General features: G+C 31.4%; 2 protein-coding genes across 3 annotated transcripts in view; one reads left to right on the plus strand and one right to left on the minus strand.

The window, feature by feature from the left end:
- LOC126738560 (tyrosine-protein phosphatase non-receptor type 9) overlaps positions 1-5,101 on the minus strand; it is a 48,583-nt gene extending 43,482 nt beyond the window's left edge. For both annotated transcript variants that reach the window (XM_050443944.1, XM_050443942.1), the window contains exons 1-2: positions 4,921-5,101; positions 2,762-2,913 (exon numbers count right to left, since the gene is read on the minus strand). In XM_050443944.1, coding sequence (XP_050299901.1) covers positions 2,762-2,794 — 33 coding nt within the window. In that variant the 5' untranslated portion in view covers positions 2,795-2,913; positions 4,921-5,101. The remainder of the gene's footprint in view (positions 1-2,761; positions 2,914-4,920) is intronic.
- Positions 5,102-8,164: 3,063 nt separating this feature from the next.
- On the plus strand, positions 8,165-27,468 carry LOC126738559 (U4/U6.U5 tri-snRNP-associated protein 1). Its single transcript, XM_050443941.1, has 8 exons — positions 8,165-8,623; positions 12,738-13,375; positions 14,197-14,890; positions 15,736-15,945; positions 18,972-19,153; positions 22,086-22,287; positions 22,355-22,560; positions 26,982-27,468. The coding sequence occupies exons 1-8, from the start codon at positions 8,437-8,439 to the stop codon at positions 27,123-27,125; spliced, it is 2,463 nt and encodes an 820-aa protein (XP_050299898.1). The 5' UTR covers positions 8,165-8,436; the 3' UTR covers positions 27,126-27,468.

Raw genomic sequence — 27,468 nt, forward strand, 5'->3', positions numbered from 1 at the left:
TTAAGGCTGCAAAGCAAAAATACTTTAAAAGTCGCTTAGGTAATTCAAATAATGTTCAGGGGGAGGCTTGGAAGATAGTAAATGAACTAAGAGGTAAACGGGGCAATATTGTAAAGGTAAATATTGAACCTGATAGGCTGAATAACTTCTACTGTACCATAGGTAGTAACATAGCAAGTCAAATTCAGGGTTTTTCCAACTATGAACAGTTTTTTGAGTATAGGGCTGGACCAGATTCTTTCTTCTTTTTGCCAACTGATCTAGTTGAGCTTAAGTCTACTCTAAAGGAGATAAAGAAGAAAAATACGTCTGGCTATGTCGCTATGATGAACTTAATGTACGGTTATTTTTCAATTTACCTGATTCGGCACTGCAGGTACTTGTATCTGCAATTAATCATTCTTTCAACAATGACAGCCAGAATCATGCCTTTGTTTAAGGGGGGAGCTTCAGAATCACCCTTTTCTCAGAGACCAATAGCATTGCTTTCCACCCTCTCAAAAATCATCGAGAAATTAGTTAAAAAGCGACTTATATCATATTTAGCTGAAAAGCAAATTATAAGATCGGAGCAATTTGGGTTTCAAAGTGCCAAGGGAATATCAGATGCAATCTTTTCATTCTTTGAGTCCTTATTTTTGAGCTTGAACAGTGGTGATATTGCTGCAGCAGTGTTTTGTGACTTGACCAAAGCATTTGACTGTGTTAGTCACAAAATACTGCTGTGGAAGCTTGAGCGGTATGGATTCAGAGGTCTGGCTCTTCAGGGGTTTGGGTCTTATTTGCATACTAGAATGCAGAGTGTTTTTGTGGATGGTGCCCTTTCAAGGGAGCAGCTTGTGACTCATGGTGTTCCTCAGGGTTCAGTTCTTGGGCCACTTCCATTCCTCATTTATATTAATGACATGGCCAATCTTAGGATCTCAGGTAAATTCGTCCAGTTTGCGGATGATTCAACAATTTTATGGCATGACACGAGTGCGATGAATCTAAATACCACAGTTAACAGAGATATTGTTGAAATCAAGAAATGGTGTGATTCCAACAAACTGTGTTTAAATATTTCAAAAACGTGTTATGAATTTTAAATGCAATTTAAATAATGTGTTTTTGGAGAATCACATTCTAAACAACTTAGACGAAAATAAATTTTTAGGTTTATTTATTGATAATAAACTAAAATTTGAGGGCCATATCACGCAATTGTGTAGAAAAATATCAGCAAATTGTTATGATCTTAAAGTGGTCGCAGGAGAGGTTGATTTTGACATGGTGAGAAATGTTTATTTTTCTTTAATTGAGTCCCAGTATGGTTTGTGTTTCTGAGGTGCATGCACACATTACTTATTTAATAGTGTTTTTGTTTTGCAAAAGAGAGCGATCCGACGTCTGTGTAATGTGAGTATGAGAGAGTCTTGCAAACAGCTATTTATCACTTATAAAATCCTAACCCTTCCTGCCTTATTTATATTGGAATCTGTTTGCCTCGTTCATAAGAAATTTAGAAATGTGAACACAACTAATAGGCATAAATATAGCAGTCGACGAGCTAATGATGTGCTCTTGCCTATGCCTACAAGTTCACTTATTAAAAGAACTTATATTTGATGTTAAAAAATTCTTTAATCATCTTCCTGCAGATTTGAAAGGTATAGGTAGCTGGAAACTTTTTAGAAAATGTGTTAAAAAAACTCTTAGTTGCAAAGGGCTATTATGAAATAACTGAATTTTTGTCGGATAGATTTTAGTCATTTTTACCTTTTTCTTGCAGGACTTTAGGTATATTCTTTATATTTTTTACACCATATCATTTTGCCTAAATTTATTTCAATAATTAATTTTTTTTTTTACTGTTTTACATTTAATAAAATTGTATATTTCGGGAGTGAATAATATCGTGTTATACATATTGATACTCTTGACATTACATTAGCTTTGTATGTTTTGGTTCAGAGTCTGGGAGGAGTATTTCTGAAAAATGGGGATGTTGTTGGTTTTACCGGTATAGGCAAACCATATTCATGGAAGCAGAATGCCTTTAGGATAATGGACCATAGCATGCTAAATAACCTTTTTACATGTTTGTGTATATGTTTTTCTTTTTTACAGCTTTGTCAACAAATTTACTTTTATGACAATAAAGCATATATTGATTTGATTTTTGATTTATAAATAAGCTTTTTTTATCCATGGATTGTACATGTTCCTTTTTTTTAATTATGTTTCTTATAAAATATAATAATACTATAACTAAAAATATTACTGTCATTCATTAGACCATTGTGACATTTTCATCGCTAACTAAGTAATTTACGAAATAAAAATATTTAAAATTACTAAATTTAATAAAAATAAGTATTTATTTCTAAGACGCGGCTACTGAGGCATAGGAATGTATTATATTAAATTAAAGGTATTTTAACTATCTAGTAGAAAATAAAATTAATTAATTATCCCTTGTTCTTAACAAAAAACACGCAAAATTATATTAAAAATACATATAAACACGCGATAGGTATAGCGAAGTATGATTATAGAAAAACTCAAAACGAAACAGGGAATTAAAATATTAAAAATATATATAGAGCGCTTCATTTAAAAAATCAAAGGTGTTGGCATTTTTCCATATAAGCGGCAACTCTGTAACTGTAGTACTAAAATGGTACGTTCCGTTTTCCATATACGGCTAACGTACTATCAATCAATCATCCTGTATAGTATAGACATGTTTTTGGAACAATTTAAAATATATTTAACTTACTAGTTCTTGTTCTGGGGTTAATGGTTCAGACATTTTACAGTGAAAAATAGCTAACTGGTACTCTTGCTCTTAAATATTTGTAGGCCGACAAAGCTCCTTGGTGCAATAGCAACCATCACACTGAATCACAATCTATTTTATTAGGTATAATTCTGAAAAAAATAATTAATTACTAGTATTGATTAAATGACTGCAGTAGGTATATATATTGAAAATAACTAACTGCTAAAAATAAATTACAAGAGGGGACAAACATTATCCTGAGATCATTGAGGCATTTTTTAAAATAATTACAATATAACTTCTAGCACTAAACTTCTATCCTTAACCAAAAAATACAAACAGATGAAAAAGTAAAGAGCCTTATTAGAAAATAATATTAAAGTTCAGCTGGAAGGTACAATTGCCTTAAGTTAAGTAATTTGGCTTCTCCAAATAAGGTTAATTTTGGGTACATTTTATTTATCAACATTGTGGTTTTTAATTACATATTTTTGAGTTACAAATAAGGCTGCTAACTACACTTTTGTTTGCAGCTGCCCATGCTGTGATACTATATGTTAGCACTGATTCCACTAAACCTTAATACAATTTTTAAATAAAGTACTTGAAACCATGTTTCTCAAGTCATAAAACTTGAACAATGATCCTCTAATTTTCTTTCAAATTCAAAATATGCTTTATTCTAAATCTGGGAATGGGTAATGGCACCCTATGTGTCTGAAAGAACTCGTCCATTATCTCAAAGAGACCTACATAAGTAGAGAAAAAATAAAAACCCTAAGTATTGGTCTCAAAATATTTTTTAAATTTCCCGAAAACCTCCCTGAAGTTTTGCCTGATAAATATACCGAACAGAGCCTTTTTGTACACAAACAATAATAGGTTCCATAAGGCCCTGGCTACAGGATTCCCAAAATATACCATATCTAAGCCATGAGTCAAGGCTAATGTGGCATTTCTAAGCAAAATAAACAAATTTTTATAATGAGTAACAAAGCTCAATCACTATAATTCTAACAACAAAGCAAGCATATTTAAGCTGGTCATGGCATTAAATAAAAATTTAATTTAATCTGTTTATAAATATCTTTTAATGCTAATATCTAAGTAGAAAGAACAGAAAATGCATATTCTAGATTACTTATAAGAGGTAATGTTTTACAAATATCTAAGATTGAACCTATTCTACTTATAGGTAAAATTTATAGTATTATATGATTGTTGATTTATAGTATTATATTACTTGATAATTAAATTCATGTAATAAATATAAGCCAAATTGGGAATTTCAAAATTAACATGATGACTAGTTTTCTTGGAATATCAAAATTAAAGGTAAACAAATCTAAGATTTAGATAATAAAATTGCAATATTTTTGGGATTTCAGGTTTCTCTTCCTTCTCAAATGAATCATTGGTATTTATCTGAATGTTAAATATCCAATTCAGGTCCTAGTAAATAACATTTTTTATTTTTATTTATTTTAAAAACCGACTAATGCTTAGCAGGATATTGAATATTTTAAGAAAAAATTGCTTTTAATTACATTACTTATGTGATTTCAGTGCTTTAATTCCCATTATTTAGTAGTGTGCCTGACTGCAGCAATTAACAATATACTTAGAATGAAGTTAATTTTAAAAAAATGTCAGTGTAATCTTTCTAACTAAAAGGTTTGCCTTGCATTGAAAAATCCTTAAATTTCAATAAATTTATCTAATTTTAAGCATCCTTAATATGCAGATGTTCTGACACACATATTTTTAATATTGCTATAAAAAATAATAGTTTCATGAGGGTCTTATTTTATTCTGAAAACAAATGTTGATATGTATTGTATAAATACCAATGAACTTTCTTTGACTTTAACAGGAAGTCTAATAAACTGTGCCTACACTAAAAATGGAACGAAACAGGCGGAAATGACGAATATAAATATGTGAAACGATTGGATATACATAAGGCATTACGAAAATTTACCTGGAAATAAGTATATATATCTTATTAATGTATGAAAATGCTAATGATTTAGGTGGATTTTAAAGGAGGCATCTGTTGGTATTTTTTCAAATTATTTCAATACAATAACGCAATGATTAAATGTACAAATATGTATAAAAGTAACAAATAAACAACAAAAAAAGTAAAGACTCACAGGCCAAAGGTAGATAGGAAAATACTCCCATTCATGTCGTCAAGGGATATGACGTATTTAGAGGATAAGCTGGAGATAAAACGTAGGCCAGCCCAGAGCGGTGCATTTACATTAATTTATAACTATTTAATTAAACAATAAAAATGTTTTTATTTCCACAATCACTAGAACAATAATCTTACTTTACATGTCATTTGTGCGCATGTTTGTAAATATGTCAAATTTATCTTCTTCTTCTTCTAACTCATTTTCCATTCCTTGGATTCAGTCAAATTGACACATAATGGTAAAGGTAGATTTTTACTTGACCAAGTTCAGATTGATTCTTTTGGTTATGCGACGTATTGTCCAACCGCAATTATTTTTTTACAACAAAATTCAAACACTATTATATAGTATTATTAGTCCTATGGTTGGAACGTTTGGTATGATACTTAAATCACAAAACAGTTTTGATAGCATCTTACAGTCTTGTTAGCATCTTCGGAACAAGATTAAATCGAAACTAAAAGTACTTACAAGTGGTATTATAACTTAGAACATTGAAAGGCCTTTCAATGTTCTAAGTATTATAATATATTAATGATGTAACTAACAGAGCGAAAAATTCAATGAAGCAAAGCTGATCAAAGTTTAATTATTAACTAAAGTTAATATTTAAGAGTTGTCTATAAAGGATTGAATGTTTATCCTTATTAAGAATGGTTTTTTGATATTTGAATATCGCTAAACTTTTATATGCCTCTAATTTTCGAATGTTGTAAACTGGTAAGTAATTTTAAGTTATCTGTTCCTCCAAAATGGCCAGTATTCGGCACATGTTCAGCCAAACTTGACTTTTCGACTCTTTCAGATTTGACATGGGCTACATGTTCTTTAAATCTGATATTAATTGATCTTCTTGTTTACCCTATGTACATAGGTTCCCCATTTTTTATTGGTCTTCATTTCATCTATTGGGTTTCTTACTTCTCCAAACTTTGATAGAACCATTCTTACTTAGTCTTAGATATTGCAACGAAAGTTTGCTTATTTGCATCTTTTTGAAATGTGGTAGAGTTTTTAAGACTAGCTTTAAACTTATATATTCTAGTTAGCTTATCAATAATGATATCGTCATAACTATTGGCCCTAGCAACTCTTTTAATTGTCGTTTCATTTTCTTTGTTAAAGTTGTTACAACTTAGAGGAAATAAGACCAAACGATGTATCAACAAATGCATGCTAGACATTTTATGTTGAAAACAATGGTTACAGTCACTAGTTATGTATCTAAAAGTATTATGTGTCTCTTTTATATGAGTATCCAATTCTAACATTTATTTGTTTTTTGAACGAAAGTAAATTTAATGGATGGAAAGCAGTTATTGTGTTGTTCTACAAAATTAGCAATAGTGCATCAACATATATTAACCAAACTCGTGAAAAGTATTGCATTTTTTTATTGAAATTTATTGTATTTAACACAAAACGATGAAAACTTCTGTTAGAAAGGGAGAGAGGCAGTTAGTCATGCCTGTACCCTCAAGTTGTTTATAATAGGAATTATTGTATTAAAAATATTTTGAGAGATGCCAAGTTTTGTTAATATAATGATTTCTCCCATAAGACAAACTTTCTGGTATAGGAATGTTTAGGATAGTCTGGTATAGGAATGTTGAGCCGACTGATTCTCAACGATATTAATTGGCTTGTCTTCTTTTGGATTTTCCTTTGAACTCACCAACTTTTTTCGATCTTTATTTAATGAAGAAACTTGTTAATATATTTACGATTACATATGTTTCTTTGATAATCAGTCCAAAGCTCCAAGTGTGCTCCAAATAGCAAAACATAAGTATTTTTGTTAAAATATCGTTATTTTAATTTCTTTTCAATATCATTTATAAAGGAATCCTCAACATACTACAAGGAATTAATAGTAAATATACCTACAAAAATAATTGAGATTTTCAAAAATTTTTGTTAAATAATCATTGCAGACAATTTAAATATTATAAGTCATAATCACTACATTCTTGCAAGACAGATAACAGGTGATGGAGGTGTTGGTTTGTCGACCGGAAAGTGTGATAAGCTTCAGGGTTCAGTATTGGCCCTATTTTATATCTGATGTACTATATTAATTACCTTCTATGTATTTATCCTCAAGTTAGATACACATTTTTTGCTAATGACACGAGAGGGTCTGAGGCAGTCATCGCATTGCAGTGGTTCTTAATCACATTGAAGCAGTAGTAATAGTAGAATAATAAGGGTGGGGAAGCTAAAGCTGTAGGCCTAAAAGGGTTGGGTTGGTTTTTTTATCGTGACAGAACCAGTTTCTTTAAATTTGGCTACTAGTTGACGAACATACTCCGGGCTTCCATTTTGACATGGAGACCTTTCGTTAAAATGTTGAGCTGTGTTTACTGAGTCGCCAACTCAATAAAGACCGTGCTGAGTCATTGGACTATTGGGTTTGGAGGAAGAGGTCCTATTAAATCGCCACCCAGATCCCCCGACCTACAACTCTTGACATTTTCTGGGGTCACCTAAAATCTGTGGATCACTAGACCAACTCCAGAATAGAATACTTTAAGAATGCCGTATCAAAAGAAACATTTACAAATGTAAGTTTAATGTTAATTTGAAAGTGGGCTTTATTATAATTTTAAAAATAATGCAAATCATTTTCAATATTTAATTAAATATCAATAAAAACTTTAAAATAGTGTTTTTATTTAGTGTTTTCGTTCATAGACAGAGAAGAATTTTCTGAAATGTGGCCTTCTATCGTAACAATGGAAATCATTTTTTAAGAGCTTCTAGATTACTCGACCCCTCTTTCTATTTAAGCTTTTAGGGGTGTATCTCACCTTATCAAAGGGGCTGCAGATAAGGGTTACATAATATGCTTTTTTTTGTTCCCCCTTCGTTATATAGAAACTGTTTTTAGAGTTTTTTATCTAGTTCTTCGTTCCTAATAATCAATTCAAATTCATTTCGGCCATTTTAACTGTATATTTTATACTTCTCTATATTAAATTATAATTGTGTAACTATAATTTAATAAATTTGATTTGGCCTTGTACGGTAGGTGTTTCAGGGCAGGGTTTGAAATTTGGTCCAAGCCGATCTGATGAAACTGTACCTTAAATATTTAATTATCTCTTACCACCATGCACTAGTGGGGATACGTCAATTGTCAAATTATTTTAAGGACAGCCTGTATATATATGTCAGTATTGACTTATGACACGAATGGTATGTGTCATTCGTCCATTTTGTTGTAGTCCTCCGTTTATATTAGTGTTGTAAAAATCCGGATTAATTAAACTATAAACCTTTACTGTTTTACTCACAGTTTATCATCCAGTGAAGTCAAAACATCCAATATAAAATATATTCTCTCGTCTCCAACTTGTTAAAAAATTAATAACAGCCACCCCGAAAATAATAGGTACGTTTTTCCACATTTTTCCAAGTGTCTCTTAAAGTTGCATTTCCTTGTGTGTTCAACTTACTTGAAAGAGCATGGGTTCTAGCAGCAAGTCCAAGTACAAGGAAAAAGAATCCTCGCGGCCGTCAAAGAGACGCCATGGCAGCCCGAGTGATGAATATGATGCACCCCGAGAAAAACGGCACAAGCATAAACATAGGCATCATAAAGAGAAGAGAAGAGAGAGGTCCAAAGAAAGGGCTAGGCAGAATTCTGATGATGGTAGGAACATACTATTTCTTCATAAAATAATTAAAAATATGTTCTATTTATGTGGTTTAATTAAAAAACACAAAAACAAATGACTTAAAATGTAAGGATTTTAATGGCATATTAAAATGAGGTGACACATAAGTAAAACACATAAACATAAGTGAACTATAACTGGGTTCACAAATAGCAGCCTCGGTCCTGTTGGTCAGAAGGTATTCTGCATGTGGCAGTATTACATTGAAATTAATATTACTATTTTGCAATCAATAACACTATTAACTGTCAAAGGGTGAGTCAAGCCAATGAGAGTAAGGTACACTTCTGACCAACAGTACCAATGTGTCTATTTACTGAAACTAGATATTGTTTATTTTTGGGTATGCACATTTAGTATATAGTAGTGATGAGAAAAATCACATTTCAATACTTGGATTATTAGGTTATGAATGCTTTTAATAATAAGAATATAATTTAAATCTTTTAATTTTTCCATCACTTGTTCAAAATAATCAAATTATGAATGATTTTTAATCTGAATTATCCCATCACTAATATGTAGATTAGTCTACCTATCTGTAGTTTCATTGTTTTGTACAAAAATAATTGTTTATAAAAATAATTATCAAAAAAGTAAGGCACAGTCTAGCTACCGCACAGCTACTCTACTGAAATCCACTTCTGTGGCTTGAACTAAATAGTCTTAAAAAAACTTCTTTTAAATAAGAAGCTACCTATATGCAATTCTTTACTCCTGTCAATCTTCAACCAGTTAAGTTCTTTAAAAATATGAGAAATGTCAGATGTTTGTAATCCAAATATTAGGATCTTTATTACCTTTAAAAGAACCAAAGCCTCAATACAACCTAAAATCCCATTGCTTGCATCAGAAATACTTTAATCCAAAACTCTTTCTTTCTCTTTCCAATTAATCTAAATGAATTGAAGAAAACTAAACTTTTTGAAAAACAAAAATCAAGCAAAAGGAGATGTTGGGGTTTCTGTTAACATATTCCTTAACTTACCTGATTCAGTTTGCACTGGTTGAGTCCATTAATACATCTTGAAAATTCAACAACTTTCCAGAATTGCATGAAATTGGTAAAAGTGATTCCTATTTTTAAAGGTAGAGACCCTCAAGACCCTGCAAACCTTTTGACCTCTTTCTTTATTATCCACTATGTCCAAATTGATAAAAAACTGAAACAGAGACGCATACCTTTAAGAGGGAGGAGATGGGTACCCATGATGCCATATACAACTTTCTTTAAGATTTATGAAAAGCATTTAATTGTGTCGGTTATAAATTTCTGCTGCAGAAACTTCACCTCTTTAGCTTCAGTGGCATAGTCAAGGGCATTCTTAATTTTCATCATTCTTGAAAGATCAATTTCAGCATTGAGTTTGAGCAGGTGTTTATAAGTTCTGCAAGCTTGTAAGTAAGGTGCAGTGCAGTGGGGCATTGCACAAGGATCTATTTTAGGTCCCATTCTTTCTTGCTGCATGTCAAGATTTGCTAGATCATTACTAGCAAATCTTTTTATACAGGCAAAGTTTACATGTCTATTTTATGGCACAGCTCTTCCAACAAATCTCTTTACTCTTTTGTATCTACCGACCTGCAAAAAATTAGGACTTGTTCAGCAGACAATACAATCATACATTATAACATTATAAAATCACAACTACTCAACTGCTAAAAAGACCCCATGCATAATGGTATTTTAAATTTACTGTGTGCATTTCTTATCTATCCAAAATAATTAGGTAGTACAAAAAAACAATATTCAGGAAAATAATATTTAAATAAAAGTTATTCAAAAATGAACAATAAAATAGAATTAAATGAAATTAGGGGAAAAAACAGAAACAAGAAGAAACAGTACTATGTTGATACTAACCATGTGATGATATCATATATGAGAAACTGAAGTTTGAAGAACACATACAAAATCTTGCCAAGATTGCTTCTGGTTGTTTTGCAGTGAGGCCAATAACCCAGGAACTTGGTCTACAGGTTGTATTGAGTTTTGTCTTGGATATGGAATCCATTTTTGGAGAAATGCTACGGTCACTATCTTCTTCAATTGCTCTTTATTTTACAATAACATGCTCTTCATCCTATTTGTAATGCAAAATCTAGGAATACATGCAGGCCCCTATTCATCCAAGAAAGAATTCTTACTGACACTGGTTTATACATACCAGAAGTTACTAGCCTTTCATTACACACCATCCAGGTTAACATCCATATTGTTTAAAAAAAAAAATGTTAAAATAAGTAGGTATATCAGAAGTAGATAGATAATAAACAACTGGGGACCCAGAATAGAACCTTGAGGCACTCCAGATAAGATTTTTAACATCATCAGAATTATTTGAAAATATTTTTTGAACTCTATTTTGAAAATATGGTTTATTAAGCTTGACCTACTGGTTCAGAAATTGACAATACTGGTTATATACGGACTATACAACACCCTTTCACACACTTGATCAAACTGGCAAAATACTTACTTAGCATTAGCACCAATGCTATGAATGTAAGTATACAAATTATATTAAAAGGAAATTGAATTGCATTATTAAAAATATTCTTTTCATAAAACTTGTTTTAGAAGAGCAATCAGAAGTATTTTGCAGAAATTCACTAAAAAACATGCTTACTAATGATATAAGCATCAATTAAATTATTAGGAATGATTTAGGCTTTTTTTGGACGTACATTAAAAGATCTGAGTAACAGCCAGTAGTTTAGTACCAGTTAGTACATAGTAACACAAGTTAAATTAAAAAAATAATTAATTGCACTATTAAAAATATTTTGCTCATAAAAGCTTATTTTAGGAGAGCAAAAGGTGAAAAACTTTAGTTCCCAGTCCATTATTAAAGTAATTCATTTGTTCAATAATTAATGATTTCTTAATACTTTGTTGCATATAGATTGAATGTGCTATAGCTTCTCATCAAAGAGATCCCTCAGCATATCAGAAATTGTTGAATTAATTTGTCAGGATTTATATCATGCCTTAAACTACTAAATGGAATAAATTTCTTAGCATTTCTTGATAATATGCAATGTTCATAACCAGCCCATAAATATCAAACTAAATCAAAATATTGGGTCAGTTTCTTTTAGAAGGTATGTGCCTAATATTAATAAAAGATTAATTTTCATTACTTTTATGTCTTTTGTAAGGTTATTTTGGAAATTTTTTAAAAAAGTTGATTGAACTGAACCTTGAATTATTGGAGAAAATTTTTTTAGTCTTTGGCTAAAGGCTAAGCCTTTCTTTGTGACACAACTCTGTAAATTTAAGGATAATGGTGTACCTGTGTTCACATACCTTAACTTGCATTACACAATTTTTTATTACATTTACAATTCTCTCTTCAACAAATTTATTCACAAAGTTAAAAATAATTATGACTTTGTATAAAGTAAAGCTTGTTACCAAACAAGTTAAGCAACAATTAAGCACAGACAGTTGATCTTGAGTGTGATAAGTGTGCTCTTTTGCAGCATTTTTGAATTGAAATTAAAAACAAGACACAAAGTTCACTGTTTTCCTCTTTTTGGTTTTTTTTTTTAATTTTATTAATGTAGTGTTTAGAAGAAGCATCTTTTAAAACTTCATTCTGATATCTTAAGGACACAGGCATACAAAAGCTCATTATCCACCTGTCCAAGCCCACTAATTTTAAACTTCCCATGTATTTGTTTTTTCTGTATAATCAAATGGCAAAGTTTTGAAGAAAATCAAGATGAAAAAGTTTTATATTTCTTTAGAAAATTTTTCCTTTAACACAAAATTCTTTAAAATCTTTTAATTAATTTAACGAAAAAATTCATTCTTATATTCATTATCTCACATTCTTCCTAACAATAAAGGTTAAAGCTAATAGCCATGTGATGTAAGCTATCTTCAAAAATTGTTTCTATTGCAGGTTTCACATCAATAAAACTTACATATGTAAATATAAGATCCAAAAGAATTCCATGGTTGCTAAAGATCTTATTTGAATACTAGGTTCTTTTATATTTTAATGTCAAAGCGGAAGGAATACTATAATATATCAATTTACTACTATAAATTTTTGAACATAATTTACCTTCAAATTTCAGATGTCATTGAAGTTATCCCAGACACAGAATATCCCATTGAAACTTCATCAAAACATGAGTCAAAATATGATAGAGACTCAAAGTATGAATCAAGGGACTCAAAATATGAATCAAGAGAGTCAAAATATGAATCAAAAGAGTCAAAATATGAATCAAGAGCGTCAAAATATGAATCACGGGAATCGAAATATGAGCCCAGAGAACCCAAATATGATAGCAGAGAAATAAAATATGACTCCAAGGCAGAATCAAAACGTGAATCTCATCAGGACTCAAAATCGGCTGATGCTTCATCAGGACAAGGAGGTTCGCAGGACACTCTCTCAATTGATGAAACCAATAAACTGAGAGCTCAATTGGGATTGAAGCCGTTGGAAGTTCAAACTGAAACCAGTAATGATGGGAAGAAAAAAGATGATTTGGGAGAGTTTTATCATAAGCCTGCCGAAAACTGGGCGCAAAAGGCGGAGCGGGAGAAAATCCGTGCTAAAATCGCAGAGCACAAAGAGAAAAGGATGTTGCAAAGTAAATTCTCGAAAGTGAAAACTCTGGGAGAAAGTGATAGTGAAGATGATGTCAGTAATTGGGTGGACCGGAACAGGAAAATTGAGAAAGCAAAGTTGGAAGCTGAAAAGAGGGTAAGGCAACTTATTTGTAGTTTTGTATTGACCAGAGGATTTCAGTATTAATATAAAACAAAGAACAAAATTCAGACATTTATTCCATTATTTGAACTTAATTTTGTTCTTATAAACATAAATGCACAATTCATACATATAGGTAGAAGCAGTAGAATAAATAATTATTCTTTTGAATTTCTTTCTGCAAGAATTCTCATACCATTAGGCAAGCACATGAAGTGCAGATTTTTTAAAAGAAAAAAAATATTTTAGTAAGTAAGTTATGTAAGAAGTTACTAACATTAGGCATATCTCCTTTTGAGTTACAGGCAGGTTTATCAGAGATTGTCATATTTTCTAATTGATAATATTTTGACAAAAAAAAAATTTTTAAAGAAATTTGTCTTATTGCATTCATGTCTAAATAATTTTTTTTGACCAGAAAATAACTTTCCCAAATATATTCTTGGCAATCTTCTGTAAAGATGAAGCCTTCTAAATTATTCATGATAACACTTTTTGAGCTGTTAGAAGGAGAGGTATGATATCACAATTTTTTAAAATGTTGTTAAAGATATTTCCATTAGTGTTTGAGTCATTAGAATGTCTTTTAGCCAGTCTTCAGGTATAAAAGTATTTGGAATTGATTTTATATTACTATTTAGAAAGTTAGTGCCTATTGGATAAAGAGTTAGATTTGGTGGAGTTTATTAAACATTTGGGCTATAGTGAGTTCACTCCTTTGACTTTGCTCTAACACTCTTTTTCTGTGTTTGGCTTATGATTTGCCACATCTCTTTTCCCCTATTATTTGACTTAGATATAAATATTATTTTTAGGCCAAAATGTTGGAAGAAATGGACGCTCAATTTGGCATAGGCGATATAATCGAGCAAGAACAGAAAGAGCGGCGCAACAGGCAATATACCCAAAAAGACCTGCGTGGTCTAAAAGTGCAACATGACATTGGCTCAATTGCCGAAGAGAAACAAGTTATATTAACCCTAAAAGATAGTGGGGTACTTGATAACGAGGATGACGTTTTAGTCAACGTTAACATGATAGACAACGAAAGATACACCAAAAACGTGGAAAATAAGAAAAAGAAAATTTTATACAATGCATATGAAGATCAGGAGTATGACGAATTCGGCAACCCGAAAGAAAAGTCGCTTTTATCTAAATACGATGAAGAAATTGACGGGGAAAAACGAGATAGTTTCAGGATCGGAGAAGACGATAAGTTATTAGCCAAAAAGGCGGCAGTAGTTCAGTCGGTAAAAGATAAGTTGGCCAAAAAACGGCTTGAATCAATTGCGGAGAAGAATTTGGTTTTGGCTTCTGAATATTACAATGAGGAAGAGTTGGCGAAATTTAAAAAACCAAAGAAAAAGACGAGGAGGATTCGGGCGAAAGGAAAATTGACTGCTGAAGACTTGATCTCGTCGCAGCAAATTGAGCAAATCGGGTCGAGGAGAAATAAGTTAAAGGTCGAAGCCAACGAGCCTGACATAAGCATTGACGATGTACCTGGTAAGTCGAGTTTATTTAAACTTGAATTTTGTTTACAGGGACTGAAGTATAGTGAAATTTTTCTAAAAATTAAGGGTGTTAGAACATATATTCTTTTAATTTATTTTAAAATTTACCCACATTCTCTATGCATCTAATAGTCTGAGGTAACAAATTATAAAGTTTTGGTCCCAAATAATTAACAAAACATTGTTCCATAGTATTTTTACAGAAAATGTTATATATTTGGTTTAATTTATGACTTTTGAGATTGTTATGTGATATTGTGTTGCAACTAAATTTACTATTTAAATCACATATAAACTTCTAATGATAGAACTTTCATACCCACATCAAGATTACAAAGCATATTTATAGACTGAATAAATAAAATTGATCCAAGAAAGGTACCTGAAGGAACACTATGTTTAAGTGTTTTGGAAGAGCTTGATATATTATATATTTTAACAAATTGAGTACGATTTGTAAGATAATTTTTTTCTAAAACGAAAGTAAAACTCTTCACACACAGCATTGCTTTCCAGCATTTTAATGCGGTAGGAATAAGATGTCGTATCAACCGCTCTCTGCAAATCCAAGAATAGTGCTTTAGTTTTTTCGCCCTGGCCTTGTTGAACAGTGACATTATTCATCAATTCAGAAATTCAATATAAATAATAAGTATTAAATAGGATAACGGAAATCTCTTTTATAATATCTATTTAAATATATACTGTGCCACTTTATTTTAAATGTCTATACTAGAGAACAGTTAGCACCTGCTGTTCAAGTTCAATATGAGGAGCTCCCTTTACTATTAAGTCGAAAATGATTTGAATTAAGATTCTTGTTTTTTTTTTGTTTAGATGTTGTCATTCCCACCGACATCAAACTAGAAGACGACAAAGACGACTTACTAGAAAAAGCGCTACATAAAGCTAGAAAAATGAAGCAAAAGGAGACTATTATTGCCGATTTATTAAAAATTGAGCCTAAAGAGGAACCAGAGGATGATACTGGGATAGATAGCGGAAATATTATTTTGAATTCCACTGCAGAGTTTTGTAGGACACTTGGTAAGTAAAAAAATACAATAGTTATAGTTTATTTAGAACCAACAGAAACCTCAAAGCAGTAATCAATGAGTGAATTATTCCGAAATTGCCATGTAAATTTGCTTCATCCTATATGTAACATCCACTAAAGGTTCAAAAATTGCCTGATGCATATTGCTATTAAATTATATTAGCACACATTTTGACAATTGTTATATGGTTTGTAATGATGTTGGGCTTAGGGATCAATAAAATAAAAGTCAAATCCTATTCAAGATCGCCTAGTTGATCCCTAAACCCAATAATATTACAAACTATATAACTTTACTTGGATGTTTAATAAAAAAAAATTCTTATTATGTCTTATTATTAGTCTTCCTATGTTTTCTGAAACTTGATATGGAATTAAGAATTTTGAAGTAACTACACAATGACTCAGCTATAAAGGAAAAACAGACAATGGTAGTCCACCATTTAATTTTTTTGACATTTTGCGATAAATTGTTTCTATGTACCAAGACGCATCATTTACTTTATAAACAAAACAAATCCGCGTTAACTGGTATCGAATACTATACACACATCAAAATGGTCTAGGGAACACATACAAATATGTTAATATATTTGAGGAGATTGGAAAAAAGTTAATTATTGCAATTTTTTTACATTATTCGAATAAAATAACAATATATTTATTAACTTTTTTTGTAGACTATAATTTACTCGTAATTTAGGTCCCAAATAACGAACAAAATCCCATTTATTACCGTTTATTAAAAAAAAAATATAAAAATAAAAATTTACCAAATACAAATTAAACTAGTAGCCAGATGGTCCACCTCTATTATTAATAACACTTTGGCATCGCCTAGGCATACTTAAAATTAAATTATTAATTAAGTCTTGGGGCAACTCCTCTCAAACATGTGTCACAGCAAGACGAAGCTCCAGAGCGCTTTGAAAAAAGTCAAATCGTTGAAGAAGTTGCCTTTTTAACCAATCCCAAACATGCTCAATTGGATTAAGGTCCGGTAAGGTAGAGGGCCAGGGTAGAAGATTGATTTGATTTTTCTCAATAGCGATTCGTACAAGCCGTGCTTGATGTGGTGGGGCATTATCTTGTTGCAACAACGAATTTGGGGCCATTTCGCGTAAATATGAAACAATTACAGGCAGTAGTATATTATCCCTATAACTTATTCCAGTCATTGTATTTTTCACAAAAATGAGGTTCGTTTTTCCGTCAAGTCTAATGCCACCCCAAAACATTAGTGATCCACCACATTGCCTTACTACTTCCCGGGCATGACGCGAACGACTTTCATTTCCTTCCTCTCTCCAGACACGAATTCTACCAGAATCAGGATAAAATGAAAATCGAGACTCATCCGTAAAAAGGAACTGTGGTCCATCTTTCTTGATTCCAATTAACATGTTCTTGGCACCACGTTAATCTTGCACCTCGATTTCCTAAAGTTAACCGAGGAACACTTAGGGGTCTTCTGGCATGAAGTCCTCTCTCATGCAAACGGTTTCTAATAGTTTGACCTGAAACCTCGACGTTATGCACTCGTGAGAGCTGCTGAACCAAAACAGAGGCTGTTACCGTGGGATTTCTTTGAGCTTGCAAAGTTATAAAACGGTCTTGGGCAGGTGTGGTAACTCGCGTCGGGCCTTGATGCCGTTCTGTAACATCATTTGTCTCTCTATATCTTGTCCACAAACGGTTAATTACACTGGGAGATGTATCCAAAGCTCTTGCAACGTCTCTTTGACTTGTTCCTGCCTCAAGCATTCCGACTGCTCTTAGCATTTCCTCTCGAGTTAAATGTCGTCTTTCCATTTTTATTGAATAAAAACTAAATCACAATTGTTCGGTTGGAACCACAGAAAATGCGATATTGCGTTAGAATTTAAAAATTATAATCTGCGTTATTTCGACAAAATGTGCAAGTAGCAAAAAACGCTTTTCTGGCATGATTTTTTTTACCCAAATATTTATTTTACTTCGTTGGTATCTTAATATTAAAGCTAGTATCTATTCCGTATGAAAATATAAATATATAAAAATTTATAAGGCAAAAAAACTATTTTTCTAAGTGTTCCTTAGACCATTTTGATGTGTATATTTACCTGTAAATTTTGATATGTCCAGGATTTGTCAGTTTTCTGAACCTGACTTCCAACTGTAAACTTATCGTGATTTAGTGTGTTTATGGTGGAAAAATGGAATAAGCGTAAAACAGGTGGTGAAAGTGTAACATGGCAGTGTGAAAGAATTAAAAATATGAGAGTATCAATTAAGATTTCTTGGTGGCCCAGATATTATAACAAAAATTCCTTATAAAGTGCAAATCCTGTAAAAAGTGAAAAAGTTTTCTTTAATCCAAGTTTATGCAGTGTTCTTACAATAAAAACGTAATAGGGACAGTTATGACATATTACTAAATAGATAGATGAAAAAGTTATTTGTTTCCAATTCAGACATCCTAGGACGGTTGAATGAATTTTGTACAGAAACAGCGTACCTTAATACTAAAATACCTACTAATAAAAAAATAGTTAATATTAGAAAATGTAAAAGTACTTACTTGATGAATATAAAGTAAAAAGTTTGTGTGGCCGACTGAAGATGGCGACTGGTGCCAAAAGAACTATTATCTTGTTTTTCATATATTTATTAGAAGTTTGTATTTTTTTGTGAAAATATATTTATTTAAAAAAGGCGATATCCTTTTTTCAATTCAGCTTTTTGTTAGATACCATAATACCTAAATTTCAATTGAAAATTTCAACTGAAAATAGCTACACACACTTTTTTTTTCTCGTTTTTTGAAAACTATTTTTATAGGATTTATTTAAGTTTTGTTTCTTCTGGAATTATTATTACTGTTATAGTTTAGTATATTTTAAATTTTATGACATTATTTTTGGCAACATTTTTATCGTCATTTTCTACATTTTTTGCTTAATGGTTAGTGCCTTTTAAATTGAGTTTAGAATAATTCGGTTATTATTACCTATATTACCTATATTTTTTATTTTAGGTGATATTCCTACATATGGCAAAGCAGGAAACCGTGATGAAGCCGAAGATTTACTCGACTACGAAAAGGAAGGAATGAATGATGAAAAAAGTGACGATGAGTGTCAAATTATTGAGCCTACTGGTTGGAATTCGGTGGATACAAAAGCTCAGGAGTTGGATTTGGGTCGATTGGCACCTCAGGTATGTTTCATAATCTTTTTTATTTATAAATTGTCTTTTTAAACAGTTATCATTTTAACATCTTGCCGTGGATTTGAAATTAAAAAACCAACAGCAAAATCTTAAACGCCATTTTTCAATAGCATCAATTAAGCGTAAATATTTTGCACAATCAATGTTTGTTAGATTCAGGCCAAAAATAAAAAGTTCTTAGACAACCATTTCCTTGCAATATGTTAATGTTTCAACCTTTATGAGGTAATCCTCAGGACATATATTAAATTATTATATAAAATATTACAGATATTTAAAATTTTAAAAATTCATAGAATCAAAGAAAGAGTTTAAAATTGCATATATAATTATTGTATATAGTATATAAAAACAAAAATAATAGTTACATTTACTTAATATAAAGTATTAGTTTTTTTGATATACTAAAACAAATACTTTTATTGAGATTATAAACAAAAAAGAAAGATAAAACAAAAAACAGGCAAAACGGTACTAACATATAAATCAGTTGTCTTCGTTAATAAATGATATAAAAAAACGTATGCATTCAAGGACTATCTCAAAGAAATTGTTTTTTTTATTTTTTATTCAAAGAAACTGGCTTAAATTAAATAGTAATAAATTAAGTCATAGTTAAAGTTGGTCCCAGTCACAAAGATCTCAAATATATTGGAATATAAAATCAAGGATCGCACGTGTTTCGCCTGTACTATACATCATCATCCAGAATAAGAAACAGGGATAATAAGGTTTAGGAACACTTATTAATTAAATCTAATTTACACTAAAATTACAAACTAATAATTTTATGGCCTGTGTATTCACTAATCAAAGAGCAAAAAAAAACCACACTACATGATACAAGTCAAGGGTAGAAATTAAGAGTTAAAATTGATAACTCTTGTGTTAAAAGTAGGTAGCGTTAAGCCTTACGTTAAATTGGCTTAGTGTAGTGCACTTGTTTTATTTAAAGAGAATCTGAAGGCTATTCAAATTGTTAAAAATCTGAAGTTCAAAACTAAAAATGTCGTTCACACAGTTGAGCATTGGACTTTTCTTGGCTTTTGTTATTTCGAACTTTTCTAGAAGATCCAACTTTTTACCTTTAGGACACTTATTAAATACTTTCACTTTCTCATGTATGGTAGTAGAATTAGCAAAGAGATGGTTAGCAAAAGTTGATTTCGTTTCCGTGACGTCAGAGGCTCTATGCTTGTTATACAGGCTTAAGTGTTCCAATATTGTGAATTTGACGGCCAGATTGGCCCACATAAACCGCATTGCAGTCCCGATTAAGTTAAGTTACCTTTCTTGTCCATATTAATAAACAAATTATTATAAAAAGTATTTTTATTATTAGGAAATAACCACGTTTCCAAAATAACCTAGACAATGGAATTTTAAATTCGGTTTATTTGTTTATTATGAACTATGTTGGAAGACAATTTATATTTATTTTAAAATTTAAAAAATTATTTATATATTGAATTAATTAGGAAGCCTTTAATAACTGCAATAGGTTTTATTGTGTCTAGTTCTTTCTGAAATGCAGTTTTTGAAAGTGAATTTATTATTGCCCTCGTACTCTGGAAAATGGACCATTTAATTTCGGGATTACCACATTTGTCCTAATGTTTATTTGTCCTACCGATCCGAATAGTAAAAAGCAGTGTTTTCAGTAGTTTCGTATTTTCATTATGGCTTGTTCACACGAGCTTAGTGCTAATCATTAGTACTCGCTACTCGCACTAAGTGATTGGTAAATAGAATCAGTTTCTATTGACTCACTCTTGAAATTTTGCTAGTACTTAGTGCATATTCGGTTTGTTTACACGTCATGGTATTAGTGCGATTATCGAATACTAATGATTAGCACTAAGCTCGTGTTAACAAGCCATTATTGAGAGGACTTCACAGGAGTCGGGTCTTGGGACGGGTACCTACTCCTACTATCGTCGTAGGTGTGTAGGGTTAGTTTTCAGTTTAGTTCTGTTCAGTTTAGTTCGATTTACACCTTCTAATTTAAAAATGGACGCATTTCCGTTATAAATTTCATCTAAATAATCTCATTTTTCCCAATACTTCATAGACATAGACAATAAAAATCGTTGCTATTTTTACATCACTTCAAACCCTAAACAGTACAAATTGGGGTACTCAGGTAGAAAATTCCTGAAGAGTGCGACGCTTATGTATGGGCGATCCTCGCTCCGACCGTTGCCAGGCGCCATGATGATTATGAAATGCGAAGTTGACATATATAATACCGATCTATCCTTGGTTCAATGTAAAATAGGGATCCCAGAAATTCCGATGAATGCCGAGCAGCTCTGATTAGGACGTTTGGGTTTTAGGAATTTTGCGCTATAGGGATTTTGGAGCCATCTCTTAATTTCAATATCAATAATAGATATCAGAATGGTGCTTGATGTTTGGTTTACCTTTTCATCATGCTAATTGCGGCTTCTTGTCTCCAATCACCAAGATTATGAGAGCACTGAATGAATTTGATCTTGATCCTTCGTAGGTAACTCTGTTAATTCATTTAAATTAAAACTTAAGGAACTAAAAGACTGACATTGTCTGTAAAGTCACATTTTTGTTATTTGGCTATAATGTTTTTCATTTCCATATCGTTGATTACTTATTATATTTATTATGGTTGCCACTTATGTATGTCTGTTCTTGTTCTAATTTTTTTCTTGTAAATTGGCTTTGCCATTGAAATAAACAAAAAAAAAAATTATTCTGACTCATCAGTATTTTTCACTCTATCATTATATTACTATATCGCTTTTTAAACTAATGTATGTTTATAAATCGTATGTTTTAATAGAAGTTGCCTTACTTTTATCCAATAAAGTATATGTCCTTAGTAAACATATTCAGTAGTTTTTAAGGCTAAACGATATTCTTATAAATGCTCCCTTTATTTCAGGAGGTTCAGATCTTGGACGAAGAACCAGATGTCAGTACAGGAGTGGGCGCAGCACTAAAACTGGCAATGAGCAAAGGATACTTGGACAAGGAACAAAACAATCGTCCGAGCAATTCCAGGTTTGCTCATTTGCAAGCGCAAAACTACTCTATTGAAGATAAGAATTACGGAGAGGAGGGCAATGAAAGGGGAGGTAGAGGAAGTAAGTTACATATTTACTTAGTATAAAGCAGTAGTAATTAAAACTAACAAAAAACTGACGTCTTTAGGTGGTCGCGAAAGATATTCGGGACCGATCCAAGAATTCCGGGAGAAGGAAAGTTTTAAACCGAACGTTAAACTGGAATACATCGACGATGACGGGCATATTTTAAATTCCAAGGAGGCGTTTAGATATTTATCGCACAAGTTCCACGGCAAGGGACCCGGCAAAAATAAGGTGGAGAAAAGGATTAAAAAAAGTGTACAAGAACAGGTAAGATTATTATTATTATTATTATTATTATTATTATTATTTTATTCATGTCCTAGTTTATTGAGATTTAGCGCGTTATTTATCATAGCAAACCACTTAAAAAAAAGAGAATACTAGTCAATGCAAACATTTCTAAATTAAAATATAAAAGTACGATTTACTAAATCCACAAAATTCATATTCTTAATACCTATCAAGGCCCATCAAGATATTGATTGTAGTCATAAAACGCCCTTTCAATTAAGAACCTAGTAGTTAAGTGTTTCCTACATTAATTGAACGGAAGCTCCCTGACACTCATATATATGTTATATAGGAAAACATTTACATGGGTTCGAGAGGATGCCGTCTTTCATACTAAAAAAGTCACACTTATTATGTTTAATAAAAAGCAACAACACAAAACTACCGCATGACATAAATCAGACCTACAATAATTATGATGATGTAATATGAAGAAAGAAAAATTCAACAAAAAACTTACCATAACATTCACAAAACACCTAACATATAAATAAACAAAGCTTACAATAAAGTGGCAATATTTATGCATAAAGAAATTAACTAAACTATCACACTATTATTATACATTTCAGAAATCTAACAATCATTTGAGTTAAGGTAAAATGAAAATCCTTCAGTCTCCCTCCACTTATTTAAATTTTACTATATTTAAATAAGTTGAGGGAGATTGAAGGATTTTCATTTTACCTTAAATCCACTGCAAGTATGGACTATTTCTTTACAATCATTTGAGTGTCTAAAATTATTTTAAAATTATTTGTAAAAACTAGGTGGCCATCAAATTCGAACCTTTCATTAACAGAGGACAGATCTGGGCTTTCAAACGCTTCACTAATTCCCATTGTCTCCAGCAAGTCTAGTTTTTTACTTTTATTGTACTGATTAAGTACTTTGATATTTTGGTTGTCAGAAAAATTATGTTTGGAGTCCTTGACTAGCAAAAGCCAATCTGGTCACTGTAATTTGGGTATTTTTAAATTTATTATCTTTGGCGTTATGTTCACTAATCTTAGTAGAAATCCTCCTACCAGACTAGGCGACGTAAACTGCAGGACACTCTTCCTACCTAATCTCATAAACTCCCGGAGAAGATAGCGGGTGTAGTTTATCTTTAGTTTTAATTTGAGGATGATCGAAGTATCATCCGCAAATTGACGCAAATCCGGTCTGACTATTTATGTGATTCGCTAGATCGTTATAGAACATTTTTAAAAGAATTCCGTCCCGGGGAACTCAACAAATTTAACATTAAATATCGAGGACCTAAAGGATAATTTTGATTTCTATTTAATATTCATTTAGTTATTTGTTATTTAAGTGAACTGTTGTCTGTCTGAAATGTAAGACATTAGTGAGTTCACAGGTGAGCCATAAATACCATAAGCTTGCAGTTTTTGTTCTGCGCCGGAGGTGTGGCCTAGAGCCACGATAGGGTTCATGACTTGGGGTTTTATTTAATTTTATTAGTCGAGCGGCTTTAGATCGTGTTGGTTCAATTTTCTGCTATTCGAATATTTGAATGTTCGCAATATTGAAAAGTTGGCGCGCCACCTACACCCCCATTGTCACCCCCCAAGAAAAGAGTACGAAAACATTTGACCATTGCTGAAAAGCAAGTGATTATGAACATATATAAAACATGTGATAACGAGCATCCATCATACAACAAAGTGCAAAAAGCCCAGTTTACAGCAGAAGCAGCATGTAATAAATATTTTTAATATACAGTGTATCCCAGGATGAAGGCCTACGAGCGCAGCCCCTAACTTGTTATTCCTTCTTTCATTTTAAAACACATATCTAAAAAAGATAAAAGCTACTTAAGGAATTCTCAAAACCAGATTATGATCATAAAATTATATTTTATAATGGCCGGGTTCATCAGAAAAAAGCGCTCGATTGTTGCTCAGGTATGACAATTTTTATTGGTCCTTCCTATTATAGGCATAACTTCCAGCGCTCAGGTAGCGCTCGGTTCTGATGAACCTGGCCAATTACACCCTAAATGTTTGACCTGGCATGATTACTTAAAAGGATTACCTATCCCTTTTCGGTAAACCCCAATATATTAACATAACTTTTCATAACAAAATACTTAAAAGGGATTATTATATTATTACCTGGCACAACCTCAAAATCGGTTTGGACCCATTTTACAGGCGACCATATTATATTTAAAAAAAAGCTGCTTACAAAGCAAAGCTGTACGGTAAAATAATTTAAAATAAGTAGGCATAATTCTCCTCGTCTAAATCTGCCAAGGTTGCATCGATGGGCGGGCCTATATTTCGCGGACATCATTTACTTCATCTGTTCGGTAATCCGACTATAGCATTTGTTCATTAATCAATATAAATAATACAAAATTCCAAACGTTGGCAGACTTTAATCTAAAGCAACGATTTATAGAGACTAGTGTTTTAAAAACGTGTCGTTTTCTGTGGACCTATTCTGAAGAACACAATGTTGATAAGCTGAATAGATTTTAAGGATTTATTAAGGACAAAGTATTTTACTAATCTATTCGAAAATACCCATAGTGAGTTATGATTCTTTGATCACCCTTTTTAGGTATAGAAGTTTGTTAATTTTTAATTTTAATTGAAAAATATCCTCACTAAAGCATTTAGGTTTTAAAAATGTGCCATAACGACCCGGCAATATAGTTGGTGGTAGGAGTAAAGCAAGGGATTTCTTCGCTACCGGCTGATATTTTTTTTGTAACTTGAATGTGAATAATGAATAAAATGAATTAAATTAATAAATTAAATAAAATGAATTTGAATAACGTGAAATATTTCCATGGCAGCGTTAATAAAGAAATAAAATACTGATTTCTTGTCCAAAACTAATACATACACTCATACTTGTGGACACACTATTAGAAAGTATAGAAAATTTTACATAATTTTTGTTTAAGGTTCATTGGCCTACTAATCATAATAGCAAGCTATTGAAAGTTGTAGTCGATTGTAGTAACCTGAAGCTTGTTTGGGAGACAAAGACAGCTGTTTTAAACTTGTGTTCTCATTATAACACTTTTTCCCATTTTGCTGCCAAGATTTAAATCGCACGATATAGTTTTGATATAGAACTCGAAAAGTTGACTACATTTGCAAGAAAAGCATAAAAACTGCAAGTTATTACTCTTGCTCGTTTAAAAGGTATAGAGCGAAATAATTGACGAAGTTTGGTTTTGTGGGGCTAAATTCGATTAATGTTGCTCTCATATGGGGATTTTTAGGCAAACTAAAAAACTTACTAAAACTTATTTGGAATCTTGTTGTACATAATTGTAATCACATAAAATTACATCAGTAAATAGGAAAGGTAACATGCACACGAAAACAAAATCCTGTGTGTGTCACTACAATTTATGACTAAGACCGGTGTAAAACTTACTCTATATATCTATACAAATATAACATCCTTTCATAAGCTTAATTAAAAACCTTAATTAAATCTTAATTAAAAACCTTTTATGGTTTTTGATATTTCTAATTAATTGAAAGCATATTCATTACTTTTGACCCTATATATGTTGCAAATCTTTGACTTGCTGTTGTATGCTGAAGTTGTACCTTTAGAATTCGTTTTTTTGTCTCATGTTGTGCGTATGATTTGAAATTATTTTAAGCTGAGGATTTTTTTAGTATACCATGATAGTAGCATGAAAATAAAGTAGACGTACATTTAAAATTGAGTTGTCACAATATAAACGTGCAGTGGAAAAAAATGTGTCCTTCCTAAATATCATCCTCAATATGTAATTTTGCATTACACTTATGGCGTAAAGAGCATTATCATTTAATGAACCCTAAACAAGAATACCATATCTAATCATTGATTCAACCAATGCTTTGTAGGTCATAATAAGTTATTTATTATTCAGAATTATTTATTATTTTCTCATCTCATAAAATTTATGAATAAAGCATTTAAGCCTTTTACTGAAAGCCACAGCTAGAGTTATGCTACTTTATGGTTTATTACTTTATCTACCTTCTTTATATCAAATACGCTACCATTAATATTTTTAATACTTAATTTATATAAACCTGGCCTATTTGAATTATTTAGTGAAAAAGCAATAAATTAAGCAATAATAAATAAGCAAGTGGTTTTATTGATTTCTATGTCTTAGCTTTGTCCTTATGTGGCACTAAGAATTAAAACATTACCTCCTGCTTTTTCTTTTTCTTTATTAGCATTACTTTTTTTTCTTAAGGTTTCAGTTTTCTTTGGAATACATAATATTAATAATATTAATTTAATTATTTAAACTTGAAGTTACATGCTCAAATTGTCTTACTTTGTAGCATTGTAATTGAAATGATGATTAAGTTTACTATTTGTCATGTTTTAGCAATTAACATTTATAATCATTTTTTTTACAGCTTATGAAAAAAATGAGTTCAACAGACACCCCTCTAGGAACCCTAAACATGTTGCAAGCGAAACAAAAAGAAACCCAGTCGCCGTTTGTTGTTTTATCTGGCAGTAAGCAGCAACAAACTGCCATATCGAAAAGCAGACGATAATTATGCAGCATAACCGGTGTTTTATATTAACGATAAGTGTCAAATATCTGGAATTTTAAATTGCATTTTGTTTGTGTAGGTAAAACCTAAAATGGAATCTGTCAATTCTTATATGAGGAGTTCAAAGTTGAAGGTCAACGTAGGGGTTTTGGGAAGAAATTTATTATAGAAGGAGGTAGTTCTAAACGCTAGCCCTGAGACCTTTATATATCGCTTCTGAGTATTTTTATCTACTCACACTTCATTAAATTATTGTTATTTATCTATGGGTAAATTTGTTTAATGGTTAACCGGCAGATGTTTTTTTTGCACGTTTCCTTAATTACATATTCATTGTTTCATA

The sequence above is a fragment of the Anthonomus grandis genome, chromosome 7 (genome assembly GCF_022605725.1).
Source record: "Anthonomus grandis grandis chromosome 7, icAntGran1.3, whole genome shotgun sequence".
NCBI classification, from domain to species: Eukaryota; Metazoa; Arthropoda; class Insecta; order Coleoptera; family Curculionidae; genus Anthonomus; species Anthonomus grandis.

Excerpts from the sequence above, each read along its gene's own strand:
- LOC126738559 (XM_050443941.1), top strand. The coding sequence starts at position 8,437 with ATGGGTTCTAGCAGCAAGTCCAAGTACAAGGAAAAAGAATCCTCGCGG. Across the intron at positions 8,624-12,737 it reads TAGGCAGAATTCTGATGATG|ATGTCATTGAAGTTATCCCA; the intron begins GTAGGAACATAC and ends TTCAAATTTCAG. Across the intron at positions 22,288-22,354 it reads TGAAAGGGGAGGTAGAGGAA|GTGGTCGCGAAAGATATTCG; the intron begins GTAAGTTACATA and ends TGACGTCTTTAG.